The 18,372-nt window shown below is 41.2% G+C and overlaps 1 protein-coding gene across 3 annotated transcripts in view; it reads right to left on the bottom strand.

Moving 5' to 3' along the window:
* The window catches only part of LOC122798611 (GATA zinc finger domain-containing protein 4-like), a 403,508-nt gene that overhangs the window by 86,233 nt on the left and 298,903 nt on the right, over positions 1 to 18,372 (bottom strand). For all 3 annotated transcript variants that reach the window (XM_044067689.1, XM_044067690.1, XM_044067691.1), the window contains exon 4: positions 16,884 to 17,248. In XM_044067689.1, coding sequence (XP_043923624.1) covers positions 16,884 to 17,248 — 365 coding nt within the window. The remainder of the gene's footprint in view (positions 1 to 16,883; positions 17,249 to 18,372) is intronic.

Raw genomic sequence — 18,372 nt, 5'->3', positions numbered from 1 at the left:
GTGGGTGATGCTAAGTTGCTGTAGCAGTAGTTGATTATGTAGCTCCAGTCAGCCAAGTTGTTTAAGATTTGTACAATGGTGGGTACGAAAAGGGGCTCCTGTGGCAAATCTGGCAATGTTATTGTATGAAGTTGCTAGTTTATTGAGATTAAATTTAGATAGGTTTGTAAAAATAGGTGAGGCATAGAGAAGGGTAGATAGCAGGTGTGTCTGGGCAATGGTAGCTCTCGCTGAAGCAGAGAGGAAGGGTTTAAGCCTATAAAGAGAAACAAGTTTTCTATTGACTGACTTGATGGTTAAGTTAATATGAGAATCGAAGTTCAGATTATGATCTAATGTGACACCTAGTAGTTTTGTAGTAGGCTCAGAGGATATTATTGTTCCATTATTAGATGTTATATTGAAGTCAAGAGCAGAGGATTTCTGTGTAGGTGTAAATAGTAATAATTTAGTTTTTTTGGGATTAAGTAGGAGACAATGTTGATAGAACCAATTTTCAGCAGCTGTAAAAACTTTTTGGGTAGTAGTCTGAAGCTCAGCTGGCGAAGATTCTGAACATATCAATGTTGAGTCGTCTGCATATTGAATGCAGATGGTTTGTGGAAGGGACTTATTTAGATCATTAATAAAGATACACCCAATAACTTTCTAACCAGAGGGGATGCGTATTCTGAATGAATTCATGTTATAACCAGAAAGATGTTTATACCTATGAAATTGATGTTACAACCAGAAGAATGCATATACCTAATAAATTCATGTTACAACCAGAGGGAAGTATGCACCTAATGCATTTAGGTTAAAACCAGAAGGATGTTTGCACCTAATGAATTCATATTACAGTCAGAAGACTGCATAGACCTAATGATTTTAAATTACAACCAGAGGATGTTTGTACCTAATCAATTCTTTACAACCAGAGGGTGCTTGTACCTAATGAATTCATGTTCCAACCAGATGGATGCATACACCTAAGGAATTCCTATTTTAACCAGAGGGGTGAGTACACATAATGACTTCATATTACTGGAACAACAATATGGTGTGTAGGTGCATGAAACACCAAAATAAAGAAGAAATGCACAAAAAGGACCATGGAATACTTCATTTAATATAATAAAAAACAATAAAATACAAAGTTAATAATATTGAGCGCTTTCATCAAAAATGTGACTTCATCAGAACAACCAGACCATTCCCAACTGAACATTTAAATACTCTCTACCTGAATAGGCAATTAATCAACATATCAATAAATCAATTCAATCAATTAGCTCAAATACTATTTAAAAAAACATAAATAGTTCAAAGCACTATTAAAAATCCTTTTACAAAATATTGCATATAATACGTTTGAAATACATGTATTGTTTATATAAACCATCCTACAGTTGAATACTTCATCTGAATCAAACTTTTTTTTATTTATTACATTATATGAAAAAAGTATATGCATGTACGTATGTATAAAATTATAAATTGTATATTATGTAAAATGTTGCATCAACTAGCAGCATATTATTTCATGTTGTATTTTAAGTAATTTTATTAGCTTTTTCCTTTAACACTGGATAAATGGACACATACATCTAATAAATTCATATTACAATGAGAGGGATTTTACACCTAATAACTTTGTATCACAACTGAAGGGATGTATACACTAATGAATTCATAGACTCTAGACTAGTTAGACAGGAAAACTCCATGGAGTTACTCCAAGTTCAACTAACTGTGGGTAAGACCACCCTTCAAGTCATCGTTAGCCATAGGCCCCCTTCAATGAACCATGATACCCATGCTGTTTATTTGGACCTATTTGAGTCAATCAAATTACAACCAAACACTCTAGCCATGGGCAATTTTAACTACCTCTCCATTGACTGGGAAACTTAACAAGTACCAACATGCTCACACAAAGATTTCTGGACTTTGTTAACACTAATGCCCTGAAACAAATAATATGCAACACCACAAGGGTCTCAAATATTCTCAACCTGGTCCTCACTAATATGGGTTACTGTTGCACCACCATATCCTCACTAGTTAAATCTGATCACATTTGTAGTAGCTATAGCACACAAATTCCTCTTAGGTGAAAGCAGGCTAAAAAATTTTCACTAAAGCTAATTATACCCCCTAAGGGCTGGCATAAACAATATCTAAGCTTCTGTCCCACAGATGGCAATGACAACTATACTAAGGTATACACAAATGCCCTGTGCAAACAGTTACACAGATGCATTGACACAGTTGTACCTAATAGGATCAAACAAGATCCTCAAGAAAAAAACAAGCCCCCTGGTGGACATCTAGCATTAATAAGTTATACAACAAAAGGAAGAAGTTGCTATCTATGAATAAAAAAGGGCAGTCCCAGCACTGGAAGAACACTCTCTTCTGCTTGAACAAACAAATAAGACAACTTGTAAACTCCTCCAAGGCCAACTTCGAAAAAAAATTAGCAACCATAACTAATGATAACCATAAGGCATTCTTCAGCTATATCCGCAACCTAAAAAGTAAGACCCAGATGTGTGTTGAACTGGCTATGGATGGCATCACACACACTCAACTTGCAAAAACAGCTAACCTATTAGCTGACAGGTTTGGTAAAACTTTCACTCCCCTGTACCCTCCAAACATTCCACAAAGCATTCCCTGTAAATCTCCCCAACCTTGCATCTCCAAAGAACAAGTCATTAATGCTCTCTCCAAGGCCAAAAACACAGCCTCTGTGGGACTGGTTGGCATCCCTGGTTGTATTTTAAATGGTCTAAAACATGAGTTAACAACTCCATTAGGTACTCTCTTCAACCACAGCCTGAGTACTGGTTTTGCCCCTGCTGAATGGAAAACAGCAACCGTCATCCCCCTTCATAAAGGGGGTACAGCAACAGACCCTGGGAAATACAGACCCATAAGCTTAACCAGCCTTATTTGTAAGGCCATGGAATGAATGATCATGGACCTTATAAATAAGGATATAGGTGATCCCCAAACCCTTGATCCAACACAGTTTGCTTTTGTCAAAGGCAGGTCATGCCTGTTAAATCTGGTGGACTTCTTTGAAAGTTTCACCAAAGCCATAGGTTCATAGGTTCATACTAGGCTATCTGCCCTAGGGCATTTATAAGCCTAGCCAGAATGTGTTTGGCTTTCGCCACCCATTTTAAATTTATTTTGCTATGCCCTTTTTCGAGGTTAGTATACTGTGCCTCTGTCTAACAGTGACACAGAAGTGATACCCGGGGTAAACCTACGATCTCCCATCCACTCATCAAGATTCCTCTTGAAGAGAGTCAATGAGCGACTCTGCCTAACCTGTACTGGGATTTTATTCCAGAGTGAAGGGAGCCTCTGGGTTATGAATCTGTCCCTCCAGCATGTCCTGTTTATTTCAGTGCTAAGGTTCAAGTCTCTCGAGCATGTAGCTCGATGGGATTTGGATTTTCTGAGGTGCAGCATGTGCATTAATTCCGGGTTAGACATGGCTTTATACGTCAGGCACAGATCACCTCTGAACAGGCGGTATGCCACTGAGTAGAGCTGGAGTTTCTTTAACTGGGCAGCATATGGCATCTGTTTGAGCCCTTTGATCCTCTTGGTGAGGTACTTTTGGGGTCTTTCCAGTTGCTGCAGGTGTTTGGTAAGGTACATCCCAAAAGGGGCATTGTACTCAATTATGGGCCTGATGAGGGATGAGTAAAGAGGCACGATGACCTCCTCTGATATAGATGTGAATCCCTTCATGATTAGGTGGGCTATATAAAATGTTTTTCTAACCACTTTGGCCACGTGGTTGTCAAATGAGAGATTGCTATCAACTTGGGTCCCCAGGTCCCTAATTACTTCTTCTGTACTTAATGGATTACCACCTATGTGGTAATTTGTGGGCACTTTGTTTTTGCCAAAGGGGATGACTATACACTTTTTGGCATTTAGCTTGAGGCCATGGCTCTGGCACCAGTTGTCTGTTTCTATGAGGCCCTTTTGGAGGATGCTTGTGTCGGCTGGAGAGTCTATTATGGCACCCAGTTTGCAGTCATCTGCAAACTTGGTCAGCCACAGTCCTTCCGTGTTGGCCTGTTCCTCCGAGAAATATATACCGAACAAGAGAGGTCCCAGGACTGAGCCTTGTGGGACACCACTTGTAACTGGTTTGGAGTCTGACATGGCTCCAGCAATTCTAACCATGTGGGTTCTGTCCTTGAGCCAGTTTGCAATCCATCTAGTGACATAGGGGTTTATATTTAAGCTGGTGAGCTTATCTATAATGCCCGAGTGGGGTAGTGTATCGAAGGCTTTAGCGAGGTCCAGGAAGGCTGTGTGGACCACCTTCCCCTCATCAATCGCCTTGGTGACTGTTTCAAAGAAATCAACCAGGTTTAAAAGGCAGGATCTGCCCTTAACAAAGCCGAACTGGGTAGGATCCAGTGTCTGTAGGTCCCCAATATCTTTATTTATGAGGTCCATGATGATCCTTTCCATAGCTTTGCAGACTAAGCTAGTCAGGCTTATGGGGTGATAGTTTCCAGGATCCGTTGAGGCACCACCTTTATGGAGAGGGACCACTGTTGCTGTACACCACTCTTTGGGCACATATCCTGTAGTAAGGCTGAGATTGAACAGTAGTTTTATGTTTGGGTTTAGCTCTTCTTGGAGTTCATGTAGGATGCAGCCCGGGACACCGTCTGGTCCCATTGATGCTGTGTTTTTTGCTTTGGAGAGGGCGGCTCTTACCTGAGCATCTGAGATGTCAGGGGGGCAGCACTCTGCTGGGATATATATTTGCCCTTTTGGTGGGGAGTGGGGGGAGATATTTGTGCTGAACCTGTCAGCTAGGATGTTGGCAATGTCTGTGGGTTTAGTGTATTTTTTGTCATTTTGGACTAATTCTGAGCATATCTGGGAATTACCACCCAGGTTCCTAACATAACTAAAGAAAGCCTTGTGATTATCCTTAGTGTCCTGTGCAATTTTTCTCTCGAAGCTGGCCTTAGACAATTTTATGAGTGCCCGTAGTTTTTTGCTAATACTGATTAGTGATGCCTTCCCTTTTTGGGATTTTGCTCTATCATTTAGTAGCTTCCTCCTTCTATTGTATAGTTTGTTTATGGCTGGGGTCCACCAGACAGGACATCTGCCTTTGGAGGATTGGGTCTTGGTTTTATTCGGGATCGCATGACCCATGCATTCCTGAAGGTGTTCATAGAATGCGTTTATAAAGGATTCTGCGGTCTGGGCCGTATTTTCCACAGGCCCGGGGGCTTTGAAGGATTCCACCTCGGTTTTGAGGAGTGTGAAATTTGCTTTAGAGAAGTTTTTCACTGTAGTTTTCTGGGCAGAGGGTGGGGTCGGGATGTGAATATCCAGTGAGATTAGTTTATGGTCTGATCTTACCAGTGAGGGATACACTTCTGGTCTGGAGCATAGAGTCCCCATGTTGGTGATGATCAGGTCCAGTATGTTTTCCCCTCTTGTGGGAGTGGTAACAAGTTGTTCCATAGCATTTGAGTTTATAAATTCTAGGAACCTTTGGGCTAGGGTGTTGGAGCTAGAGTAATGCTCCCAATCTATGTTTGGGTAGTTGAAGTCACCTAATATAATGGTGTTTGGAGGGACCTTCATATTTTCCAGTGTTCTCAGGAAAGCCGAGTGGGGTTCCTGGGTTTGGGAGGGTGGTCTGTAGCAGGCTATAAACTGGAAGGCAGTTTTACCCACTGTTAGTTGCACATGGATAGTCTCTGATGCTTCGTGCTTTGCCACCAACCTGGAGGTGTGGGTATCTTTGCTGAATATCGATACTCCCCCTCCTTTTGTGGTTCGGTCCAAGTTTTGAGGCTGAAAAGCATTGTATGAGGTATAACCTGGTAGTGCTGGGGTGCTCTCGGGAGCCCTGAACCAGGTTTCTGTTACTGCACAGATATCGATGTTCTCCATGCTAAGGAGAGTTTCGAGTGTGTGCATCTTGAGGTTTAGACTTCTGGCATTGAGTAGCATTACTCTTAGTTTCTTATCCCTTGTGATACCTATGGAGGTGGGTTTGTCTTTTGAGCCTTGCCTAAAAAAGGCACTATAGGGGTAGCAAGAGCCTTTGCCAATATCCAAAAGCCCAGGGGTGACAGGTGCAAGCTGTCCCTAGCAAAGCATCGTGGCTTGTCGAGCATATCATCCCAAGCTGACAGGCATTGGATCCCCTTTGAATGACACCAGTACTTAAGCCAATTGTTGAAATTGATCATCTTGTCTTCATATTGTGGCATCATTCTTGGTGAGGGTAAGATGCTACTCAAGGTCAGGGTCATACCGGCCTGGGCTACATGCTCAGAGAGCTCCTTTATGTCTCTTTTTATGTAGTCCAGGGAGGTACGTCTCAGGTCATTCACACCAGCATGGACAATGACCGAGTCATATTTGTACTTGCCTTGGAGTGACCTGAGTGCTTGTGTTATGTGGTGGATCCTAGCACCCGACAGGCTGCTCACCGTGACCCTCTCCTTGTTCAGCCTGGTGAGCGGGACGTCAGTGTGCCTGACGATAGAGTCACCTATTACAAGTGTATCAGGTGTGTTGTTTAGTCTTAAGGGCTGTGACTGTTCAGCACACTGGCTTTGTGAGATATGTGTTGCACGTGTTTTGTTTTGGGGTAGCGGTTGCTTGGGTGTCTGCTTTGGAGGTCTCTGCTGCTTAGGCAGATCTTTATTTAGAGCCTCCGAGTATGTTTTGTGTGATTATGTGTTTGGTTTGCTGTCGTGGTAGGTCTATGTGAGACTGGAATTGTAGTGAGTGTGGTTTCCTTTTCCTCCTGACTGGTTATGCCAGTACTGAGTTGAGAGAGATTAGCCTCCAGTTTGGCTATATGGTTGCATCTCTCACATGTGTTGGAATTTGTTGGGAGGAGGAGAGGGTTGTCTGTGTACATGAGGCAGTTGTAACATTGCCTCAAGATTCCCAGATTCACCAGCTGGACCGGAGAGGAGATTGACAACTGACCTTTGGACATGCTAGAATAATATTGGGAATTCCTTAATAATTGAAAACAAGGGCCAGTGGAGAGTGAGGGTGTAGTGCTTTTAATTTTTAGTGCTGACTTATATAATTGCTTTAGTAAGCAAGTTCCAGGTAACTTAAGTGCAATGTGTTACAGGTAACTTAAATGCAAAAATGACAAACAGCAACTTTCTTTCAAGTGAAACAAGGAAATAAGCACAGTAAGCAATGCAGATATCACTAGTGATCCACAGAAGCGCTGAGAAGCCGCGTATTAGGTGGAATTAGTGTTCCAGGGAAATAACAAGCAAACAAACAACAAGCATATTAACAAAGGTAGATTCAGCAGGCCTGGATCTAGTCTATGCTACAGCAAACAAGGTGTACCAATTTCAGTAAGATACAGTTCAAATATTCAGGCACTATAAACCTTTAACCAGAAATTCCCAGTTCAGAAGGGCAGAGTCCAGCCTCTTCTCCCACAAGAGTGCAGACCACGAACCTTCTTAATGTAAAATAACTGGCCTGAAGCCCAAGTGCTTAAACCAGAACTAATACACTTTAAGAATAACAGACATTGGGCACTCAATCAGCAGTTCCCAACTTAGAAGGATGAAAGCTACCTGTCCTGCCACCACAGTGCATGCCACAAACCTTCCTAATGTAAAACAACTGGTCTGAAGCCCAAGTGCTTAATCCAAAAGACTTAGAATGATAGCTACACTTTAATCAAATTACTACCAAGCAGTAATAAATACAATTTTATACTTTAGAGAATGCCTGGATTAGTGCTCAAGTTACACAAACAAAGCTAGATCCAGCAGGCCCGAATCCAGTCTATGCCACAGCAAACAAGGCACACCAACTTCAGTAAGAAGCAGTTCAGATATGCATGCACTATAAGCCTTTAACCAGAAATTCCCAGCTTAGAAGGGCAGAGTCCAGCCTCTCCTCCCACAAGAGTGCAGACCACGAACCCTCTTAATGTAACATAACTGGCCTGAAAGCCCAAGTGCTTAAACCAGAATTAATACACTTTTAGAATAACAGACACTGAGCCCTCAATCAGCAGTTCCCAACCTAGAAGGATGTAAGCTACCTGTTCTGCCACTACAGTGCAGACCACAAACCCTCTCAGTGCAAAACAACTGGTCCGAAGCCCAAGTGTTTAAACCAAAAGGCTTAGAATGAGTTACACCAAGCAGTAATAAATACAATTGAGTACTTTTAAGATGATGCAAAAGTAAAATAAAGTAGGTAGAAACACAAGCACAGTAAAAGCAGATGAAATTTTTTTTTTCTGAACAAGTGCTGAGATCAAAGAAACAGATTTGAGTGCTGAAACTAGAAAACTGGCTAGTTATAAGAAAAAAAAAACTAAGTTAGAAGGCTTCCCTCCAACACAGAAGGGCTTGGGGGCTCAGAAGCCTACAAATAGTCTATACCACTTAACAGGAAAGGCAGGAAACAAGCTTAATTTCTGTTTCCCAGATGCCCTCTTTGTACACAGTAGGAGTGCCTGAAATCAGAATATGATCTCACTGCACTCAGTTGAGTGAGCAAATGAGAAGAAGAAGGCAAATCTGTGCATACAGCCTACCTTGACTTAGCTAAGGCCTTTGACACAATCGCACATTTGGGCAACATTGATAAACTTTCCTGGTTGAATATCAACCCTTATACCATCAGGTGGATTGCTAACAGGCTCACCAACAGATCACATTCAATCAAAGTTGGGGACATTACCTCAACCAGCAGAGCTGTCACCAGTGGGGTTCCACATGGGTCAATGCTGGGCCCCCTGTTGTTTGGAATATACGTCTCAGAAGTTCAAGCCAAAACAGTGGGGCTATGGCTGACTAAGTTTGCTGATGACTGCAAATTAGGTGCAATCATTGAATTTCCCCAAATGATGTTAATATACTTAAACACCAGTTGGCATAATGGTTAAGGTTTTTGCCTCCCATGCACAAGGTACAAGGTTCGATCATCCTGACCTCTGACCAAGGCCTATTTGGAGTTTGCCTGTTCTCTCTGTGGGGCTCCTCCCACCTCTGAAAAACATGCTGAGTTTTTCCATCAATAGAGCTGTGGTCAGCAGCACAAACTCTACATGGTACTCTATAGGGGAAGAGTTGCACAGACCAACCTCTTTGGGCATCTACTGTGGTGCTCAGTATCCACAAGACAGGAGAACATGGATCACATACTGTGCACTGTGGCAGGGCTAGCCACTTGACTGTGTAAAATATGGCTCCAGGTGATTCTGTCATGTTGAATAATGTCACCAAAATGGGCGTGGGTAGTTGCAAGTGATAAGTGGATTGAGGACCTGGCCTTCTCTGACCTATGCCAGGGACCCATGATAATGGTTGGAGGGGTGTATGTGCCCCTACTGACCAGTGTGTGCCTGCCATAAAGCCCAGCAGCCTTGGGTCAATAAGCTACTGGCCAGATGGTGTCTAGTTGCCCAGCCTGGGTTAATTAGGAGTGCTCTGTTGAGTGAAATGTGGATGTAAAACCAATCAGCCTGCCAAACATAAACTGAGAATTGCTACACTTAATGTAGGTTCACTGACAGGATGCAGCTTGGAAGTGGATGACATGATGGTACGGAGGAGGCTGGACATTCTATGTATCCAAGATCCAAGATGGACGGGCAGTGCAACAAAGCCACTTGGCTTGGGATCTAGAGTCTACTACTCAAGAGGGGGGTAGACTAGAAATAGTGTGGGAATTGTGGTGAGAGACATGCTTCAGAAGGCAGTGAGAGATATCATCAGAAGTAGTGACAAACTCATGGCAATCAGACTCCAGTGCATTGACACGGCAGTATTCATAATCTCACCCCACAGTAGGGTTATGATAATGAGGATAAGAGTGCATTCAGACAGCAGTTGCAGGACAACATGAATTGGTGTTGATAATGGGTGACTTGAATGCACATATCGGGACAGACAGAACAGGATATGAGGACTGCCTGGGTCCGCATGGGTGGGGCAACAGGAATAAAGAAGGAGAAGCCATTTTAGACTTTTGTCTGGCAAATGACTTGATAGTAGCCAACACATAGTTCAGAAAGAGACACAGTCACAAGATCACATACAAGAGTAGCCAACATGCAACTCAGGTTCATGGGTTCATAGGTGTTTACTAGGCTAAAGACCACAAGGGCATTTTTAACCCTAGCCATGCATCTCAAATCTCTGGAAAGTTGTGATACCCTTGAAAAGTGTAAGCATGGGCCTGGGAGATGAACTATTTACATGTTACCTGTGTCCATTAGAGACATAGGTACCAAACCAGGGATGAACTTTTGGTTTCTCATCCAATTGTCCAAGTTGCACTTGAATTGCATTAGGGAGGAACTCTGCTTCACATAGATGGGGAGCCTGTTCCATAGATGGGGTAGTGTCTGGGATACATGCCTATCTCTCCAGCAGGTGCTGTTTATATCACAGGCAAGATTTAAGTCTTTAGAATGGGTAATTCTGCTGCTGTTTGTTTTGTGGATATGCAGGGGGTCCATTAGAGTGGGGTCTGACAATGCCCTGTATGCCAGGCATAAATCTCCCCTCAAAAGCCTGTAGGAGACAGAATACAGTGATAGGGTCTTGAGGCGGTCTACATAGGACATTTTACTTATGCCCTGTGTTCTTTTAGAGAGAAACCTCTGTGGACAATCCAGTTGTTGGAAATGCCTGGTTAGGTACATACTAAAGGTGGCATTGTACTCAATGACAGGTCTGATGAATGTGGAATACAGTGGAACAATGACTTTCTTGGACTTAGATACCATACCTTTGTTTATAAGTTGCGCAACATAGAATGATTTCCTCACCACTGTAGACACGTGATGGTCAAAAGCTAGATTACTATCTATGTGTGTCCCTATGTCCCTGACTACTGGATCATTTCTAAGGGATGTGTTGTCAATATGATAGTTACCAGGGATGGATGACTTCCCAAAGGATACTATTATGCATTTCTTGGCATTTAGATTTAGTCCATGGCTCTGACACCAGTTGTTTGTCTGTGTCAGTCCCCCCTGGAGAACATTTGTGTCTTTGTGAGATTCAATGACAGCTTCTAATTTGCAATCATCTGCAAATTTAGTCAGCCAGAGACTACTGACATTGGCCTTGACATCTGAGAAGTAAATGCCTAAAAGGAACGGTCCAAGGAGTGATCCCTGAGGGACTCCACTTGTGACTGGCCTCTTTGTAGAGATGGACTCCCCAATTCTAACTTCCTAGGTCCTGTTTGTGAGCCAGTTGGCTACCTACTGGGTGACTTACTGGTTTGTACCTAACCTCTTGAGTTTTTCAACAATGCCTGAGTGAGGTATTGTGTCAAATGCCTTGGCCAGGTCCAGGTATGCAGTGTGAATGATTTTGCCCTCATCCATTGCTTCGGTGACCTTCTCAAAGAAGTCCACCAGGCTGAGTAGGCATGATCTGCCCTTTATGAAACCAAACTGGGTTGGGTCCAGTGTGTGGAGGTTGCCAATGTCCTTGTTAATGAGGTCCATGATATTCCGTTCCGTGGCCTTGCAGATCAGGCTAGTTAGGGTGATGGGTCTCTAATTTCCCAGATTGGTGGACACTCTACCTTTCTGTAAAGGGATGACAGTGGAGTCCACTACTCAACTGAGATGAAGCCGGTACTCAGGCTTTGGTTAAATGGTGCTGTAAGTTCCTGCCTGAGTTCATGTAGGATGCAGCCTGGGATGTTATAGAGTTCCATGGAAGCTGTATTTTTTGCCTTTGAGAGAGGTGATGACCTGTTCCCTAGATATAAGGGGAAGGGAGCAAGTACTGGGGATGTCCTGATTTACTGATTGGGGGGGGGGGGGACAGAGGGGAGAAGTTTTCACTAAATTTATCAGCCAGCAAGTTGGCTATATATCTATGGCATTTGTGTTTGTGGTGTCCTTGAACACCAGTTCTGAGCAGATCTGGGTGCTTCCTTAGAGATTGCAGACATAAATCACTACATAAATCAGTCTTAATGGAAAGAAGCAGGAGTCTGGAGAGGACAAGTAATATGAATAATGAGATTAATATACAGTGCTGTTAACACTGACTCTCTCCTTGGGAAATTACTTATTTTTTCAGAAATAATGTCTGTTTTGCAGAGCTAATGGTTCTGCAATTGTATAAGTTAAAAACCTAATTGGCAGTATACCTCAAATTAGAGATAAGGTGGCTTTTAAGGAAGGATTATGCTGATGATAAGTTATCCTGAATCTGGTAAACATTTGTTCTGTGTCCTCTCTGTCATTAATAAGCAGCCAGTTTATTTTGTAAAAGATAATACATGTGTCTTCAAGTTGGGGGGGGGGGGCAGAAAATGCTAATTTTGATTTCTGGGACCTGTGGAATATTGTATTTCTTGTCAGATTAGTAGGCTAATCAGTTTGAGGGAGTAAGTGCCTTAACCAGTTACATTGCAGGATTTATTGATAAACTAACTGACTATATTCCATGGTTCCAAGCGTCAGGAATTTATATTGTCTTAAGGGTGCTAATATGGTTGTGGCAAGAGAGATGGGTTCCAGCCACATCCTTATACATTTGAAGGTTTAGTTTTAATCTGCAATTGGAAGACTTACCTTTAATCATCCAACCTGCACTCTGGAGATGCTTCAGTATGTTTACTGATGCCAGTTCTTGATAGTCTAGTGACAAACCTAGGAGTTTATCTGGATAAAAAATAAATAAATAAAATATGCAACCATATGGTGACCTCGGGCAGTGCTATACTTTAATGTACAGTTTAATACCATGAAAATGGAGGCCATTTCCCATTTCATCTGAGCAAGATGGAGCAAGTGTGGTAATAGAGTTATTTTACTTGAGAAAATGAATTTTAATTCACATTCTCTTATTTCGTCAACTTCTCAAGGTAATAGTACTAATATTTTCAAAATTGTCTCTTATTGCTGATGATTTTTTTTGGATGTGACCCTAATTCTGATGGTCAAAAGTATACACACACACACACACACACACACACACACACACGTGTGTGTGAGTGTGTGTGTGTGTGTGTGTGTGTGTGTGTGTGTGTGTGTGTGTGTATATATATATATATATATATATATATATATATATATATATATATATATATATATATATATATAAAATGACAGAAAACGTATCCACTCACTTCCTTATTGACTGATGTCCACAGATTGATATCATCATAATGTGTCGACTTACACTTCTTTTCAGGGAAAACTGTTTACAAACCCAGTAGCATATGTGATGCCAGCAATATTACTTTATGTTACTAGCTTTAGACCCCCTCTCCAGTTGATGTTCACTGGCAAATGAACGCACATCACAGAGTAATGCAAAGAGGCCAAAATGGGCATTTAATGCTACTTTCTGTTTCAGACAGCTGCAGATGATCTTTAACAGTTTCCAGAGTTACCACTGCTGAGTTTATTGTGTGTCAGGATAATTGTAACTTGATTAACTGTTGCTAGTGTTTCATAGGTTCATAGGTTGGTACTGGGCTATCTGCCCGAAGGCATATATTAGCCCAGCCACGTTGTGTGGTATTCACTGCCCCTTTAGTAGTTCCCTAGACCCTTGTACTACCAGCTAGTACCCTTGGCCCCTATCTAGTAGTGCTGTTGGTGTGATCCCCGGTGTGAACTTTCTGTTACCCATCCACTCATCAAGGTTCCTCTTGAAGAGTGATAGTGAGGGGCTCTGTCTTATGTAGATCGGGACCCTGTTCCATAGTAAGGGAAGTCTCTACGAAGGGAATCTATCCCTCCAGCATGTTCTATTCATTGTTGTGTTAAGGTTTATATCCCTAGAGCGTGTAGCTCGAGTAGATTTGGTTTTGCTAAGATGGAGCATGTTCAACAATTCTGGGTTGGACATGGCTCCGTACGTTAGACAGAGATCGCCTCTGAGAAAGCGGTATGCGACAGAGAACAGTCTTAGCTTTTTCAATCGTGCTGCATAGGGCAACTGTTTGAGGCCAGTAATCCTCTTGGTTAGGTACCTTTGTGGTCTCTCCGGCTGCTGGAGATGTCTAGCCAGGTACATTCCAATTGGTGCATTGTACTCAATAATAGGTCTGATGAGGGAAGAGTAGAGGGGCACCATTACATCCTTAGATCTTGATGCGAACCCTTTCGTGATCAGATGGGTCACATAGAAGGATTTTCTAACCACTTTGGCAACATGGTTATCAAAGGAAAGCTGACTATCTACTTGGGTCCCTAGATCCCTTATTTCTTCTTACAAATTACATAGATTTGGTTTTGGTAATACTGATTTACATCGTTTTGAAATAGATAAGCCATTTTGTTGTTGGCTTTAACATTCTGTTGGATCCTTTATTAATTCATTCATTCACTGATATATTTATTTAAGTTTGTTAACTGTGCTTTAGCACTGATTTCCACACAGTATTTACAGGCTCAGTATGGGACAAAGTAATAAACAGACTATATAGGCAATTAACAACAAACATGAGAGGTTACAGATGATGCAGAGAATATAAATGGAAGACAGATAATTATAGAGCACACAGTAAAATCAGAAGAATGTAAGTAAATTAAAAATAAGTTAATGTTCTAAAGTCAAGCAATAAAACAATGAGAAGAAATACAAATTCTACTAGTGCTTGTTAGATTTAACACTGATTAAAGCACAGCAAATTTTAATATGTACAAGATGGTATAGCAAGGGGAGATGAATAAGGCAGATCAGGGGTGGTTGATAGAAAGATTAGGCTAATAGGCATGCAGTCAAGGAGGTCATTAAGGCACCTAGCCGCAATTTCCAGTTGCCCTAAAACAATGTCTGGTTAATTGATTTACACAATGTCACACAGTAGGCAAATTAAGGTAGAAAGATTTAAGCCTTGAACCCTTGACACAGGAAGCAGCTTATTAACAAGTCAGAGCTTTAGTACTTTGTGCTAACTGCCAGACAGTGATAGTACTGAATAAGTCCTCTTGGCACATAGTCTCTTTGCAGGGATGACCCAGGAACACTGACTGGTTAAGTAACTTGCTCAGAGCTGCACAGCAGGCAAAAGGAGGCTGTGGGATTTAAACCAAGGGCTCCTCTAGAGTGTCTTTTTAGTAGCACATTGTCCAAGCGTCTGTGACAAATTGCCAGAAAAGGCACCCATAAAATCCTGTTAGCATTTGAACCCTCTTCACTTAGACTCTACTAAGGTCTTTACTTCTCAAGTTGAATAATGGAAGAATAACAAGAAAGAAAGGAAAACCGAGATGGTGAGGAAGAAGGTGAGAAAACGTAAGAGGGGAAAGGGTATAGGTGTATAAAATAATAGGGTACAGAGGTGATGCAGTAGATAGAATGTGGTAAACATGCAATGCAGAAAGTGAGAAAGGCAGTGAAGAAAGGAATCGGGGAGGAAGGGGGGTGAAAGTTTACATTATAGTGCTGCTTTTGAGACATTTACAAGCTGCTGATTTGAATAAAAACTTTTAAGACAAAATCTGCAAGTAGGGTAGGAAGTAACATTATCGAGGTGTGCTGACAGAGATTCCCAGATTTTATACCGTAACACTGAAACATCATGGTCTGTTAGATAGAGTCTACTTCACTGTATTAGGAGTGAGGTAGATGAGGATGAAAGAGACCTAAAAGTCTAGCTGGACAAATACTTGGTTAGGAAACTATCAAAAAAATCAGAATGACTGTCGAAATTTGATTCTTTGCCCAAACGGAGGTCATTTTCTTTTGCTAGTGGGTGACGATGATCAGTTTAAGATGACAAAGTAATGAATCTACATGCCGAGAATCATTTTTTGAGGCTGAGGCTGTTATGAGAAAACTGTATTCCAGTTCAGCAAGAAGCCAAATTCTTAGATACATGAACAGTACAGTAAGATGCCTAAGTTTTCAGATCTTGAGATGGAGTTTCTGTAGCAGGAGAAGAGGAGAGGTCTAAAGACTGAACAACAAACAATGTTGACAAGAAAGGAACAGAAGTTGCCAGTTTTGAACTGAAGGAGATGATTTGAAAAGTAGTTTGAAAACCACTGACAAGATTCTTGTGCAAGACCAAAAGTACAGAGAGTTTAAATATATAGTGGATTGGTGACTAGGTCAAATGGAATGGGATGTATGTAATTGCAAAACATGACTGAAAGCTGTTTAGTGGTAGTGTCACCTAGATTTTGTCATTAAACTGTTTTAACAGTATACTGTTACACTTTCTTTACATACAATAACAGTTTGTTTGCTAAGCAGTAGAGATCTTCAAGAGGTTTAGAAAGCAGGTGTATGTGCTCGCAAAACCTATGTTGAGCTTTTCATCAGCTGCCAAAAATAAACTGATAAATACCAGTGAGTACCAATATTACTTCATACTGCCCTGAATTACATGCAAAATACATTGTATGCCTCATGTTTAAATGCATTCAGTGTTTTTGTGAAGACATGCAGCTATTTACAGATAACAGTCTTAGCTAAGATTTCTACTAGAAAACTTGCTGTTTGTTGACCTTATGTTAAACAACGTTCAGAAGGGTGTAAATGAAAGACTGGTGAATTGCCTTGATGATCGTGTTGAAAGTTGGTGCTGGCAAGGTTTCAACAGCGTATTGCATGAAAGAATTCATGCCTTACAAGCCTTTAAGACATAATGTTTTGGTTGCATACATATTTATTTTACATAAGATAAAGTTTTGTTTTAGTAATAACTTAAGTCTAAAAAGGAGACCGGTAAGTTTGTTGAAGACAGTTTTCTAGATTTGTTTACAGTTTCTGATTTTGGGTAATAATCATGTAAACAATGGAACAGTGGGTGGAAGAATCCTGAGAGTATCGCTCCATACATTACAACATTATTGACTGCTTGTTTACAGACTCGTTGCCGTATCTTACCTGTATAGAGTGGAAGATTACATTATTGTCCTTATTACTGTCATCATTATTGTCATCATTGGTGTCATCATTGTTGTCATTGTTGTCAAGTTCATTGTTGTCATCATTGTTGTCATTGTTGTCATCATCATTGTTGTCATCATTGTTGTCATTGTTGTCATCATCATTGTCGTCATCATTGTCATTGTTGTCATCATCATTGTTGTCATCATTGTTGTCATTGTCTTCACCATTGTTGTAATCATTGTCATCACTATTGTCATCGTCGTCACCATTGTTGCCATTGTCATCACCATTGTTGTCATCATTGTTGTTATCAGCATTGTTGTCATCATTTTTGTCATCGCCATTGTTGTCATCAAAGTCTGGAAAACAAAACATGCAACAAAATGCATTAAGAACTCTGAAACAACTATGGTAACACAATGGAAAACAAGTATTTGTCAATGGCCCTCTGTCATTGGAGGTGGACTACATCAGATGTTGTTTAAAATATAATTAACAAATGAGAAAGTGTGACGGAGTGAACACAAAGTAAAGGTGTGAAGATGAGTTCTGTAGATTTTGTATCTGCATACATGCTCATGTATGTGTGTGTGTGTATGCGTGTGTGTGTGTGTGTGTGTGTGTGTGTGTGTGTGTGTGTGTTTGTGTGAGAGATGCTGTGATTCTCTGAAATGGAATCAGTTGAAATTAGCCCTGATGGGCTGGATTTGAATTTGGCTCATTTAAAGAAGAGAGACATTGCTGATCTATCTAAATATGTGTCTCAGGCAGGTATGTGCCTGTCATTGAGCAGCATTTTACCTTCACCAAGAATGATTCCACAGTATAAACAAAAGATAATTGGCTTCAATAATTGACTTAGTCTCTGATGTCTTTCCAAGGGGGATTTAATATTTGTCAGTATGGGAGAACACAGCTAACAGACCACATTGCTTTTCAAAGTACTGCATGTCTCCCCTAGGCTTCTGAATAGTGGCTAATATTTTATCCTGCCCCCTTAAAGCCTTTCTTAGGCAATTCCAAAGTTTGTGTTGTGTGCACACCCACCAGAGGTTCAAACATACTGGACCTGGTACTCACCAGTATGGGAGAGCACTGCCCCCCCGTGTGTCACGTTCTCACTGGTGAGGTCTGATCACAAAGCTGTCTGCTTCAAAATAAAAATCAACTTGGTAATACCAGTAAACCCTGTAACAGTTAGGAACTACTACACCCTGTTAAGCAATAGTTTAGTGCCTCTCTCAACCCCCATGTTTACAACAATCTATGTGTAATTGTTCACTAAGACCCTATGCAACCATGTAAATGGCTGCAGAGAGGCTGCTGTACCTACTACAAGCCAAAAACAAACTCTAAAAAGAAACCACACTGGCAGAATCCTAACCTTAACAGGTTAAATTAACCATTAAATCAACTCACCAGAAACTAGGTTCCCTTTATAGGATCAATGGAGTCCTTACAGATACTGCAAGAAGAACTCTAG

This window comes from Protopterus annectens, chromosome 3.part1 (genome assembly GCF_019279795.1).
Source record: "Protopterus annectens isolate FY-2018-M chromosome 3.part1, PAN1.0, whole genome shotgun sequence".
NCBI classification, from domain to species: Eukaryota; Metazoa; Chordata; order Ceratodontiformes; family Protopteridae; genus Protopterus; species Protopterus annectens.
This window is presented reverse-complemented; position numbering and strand designations above follow the sequence as displayed.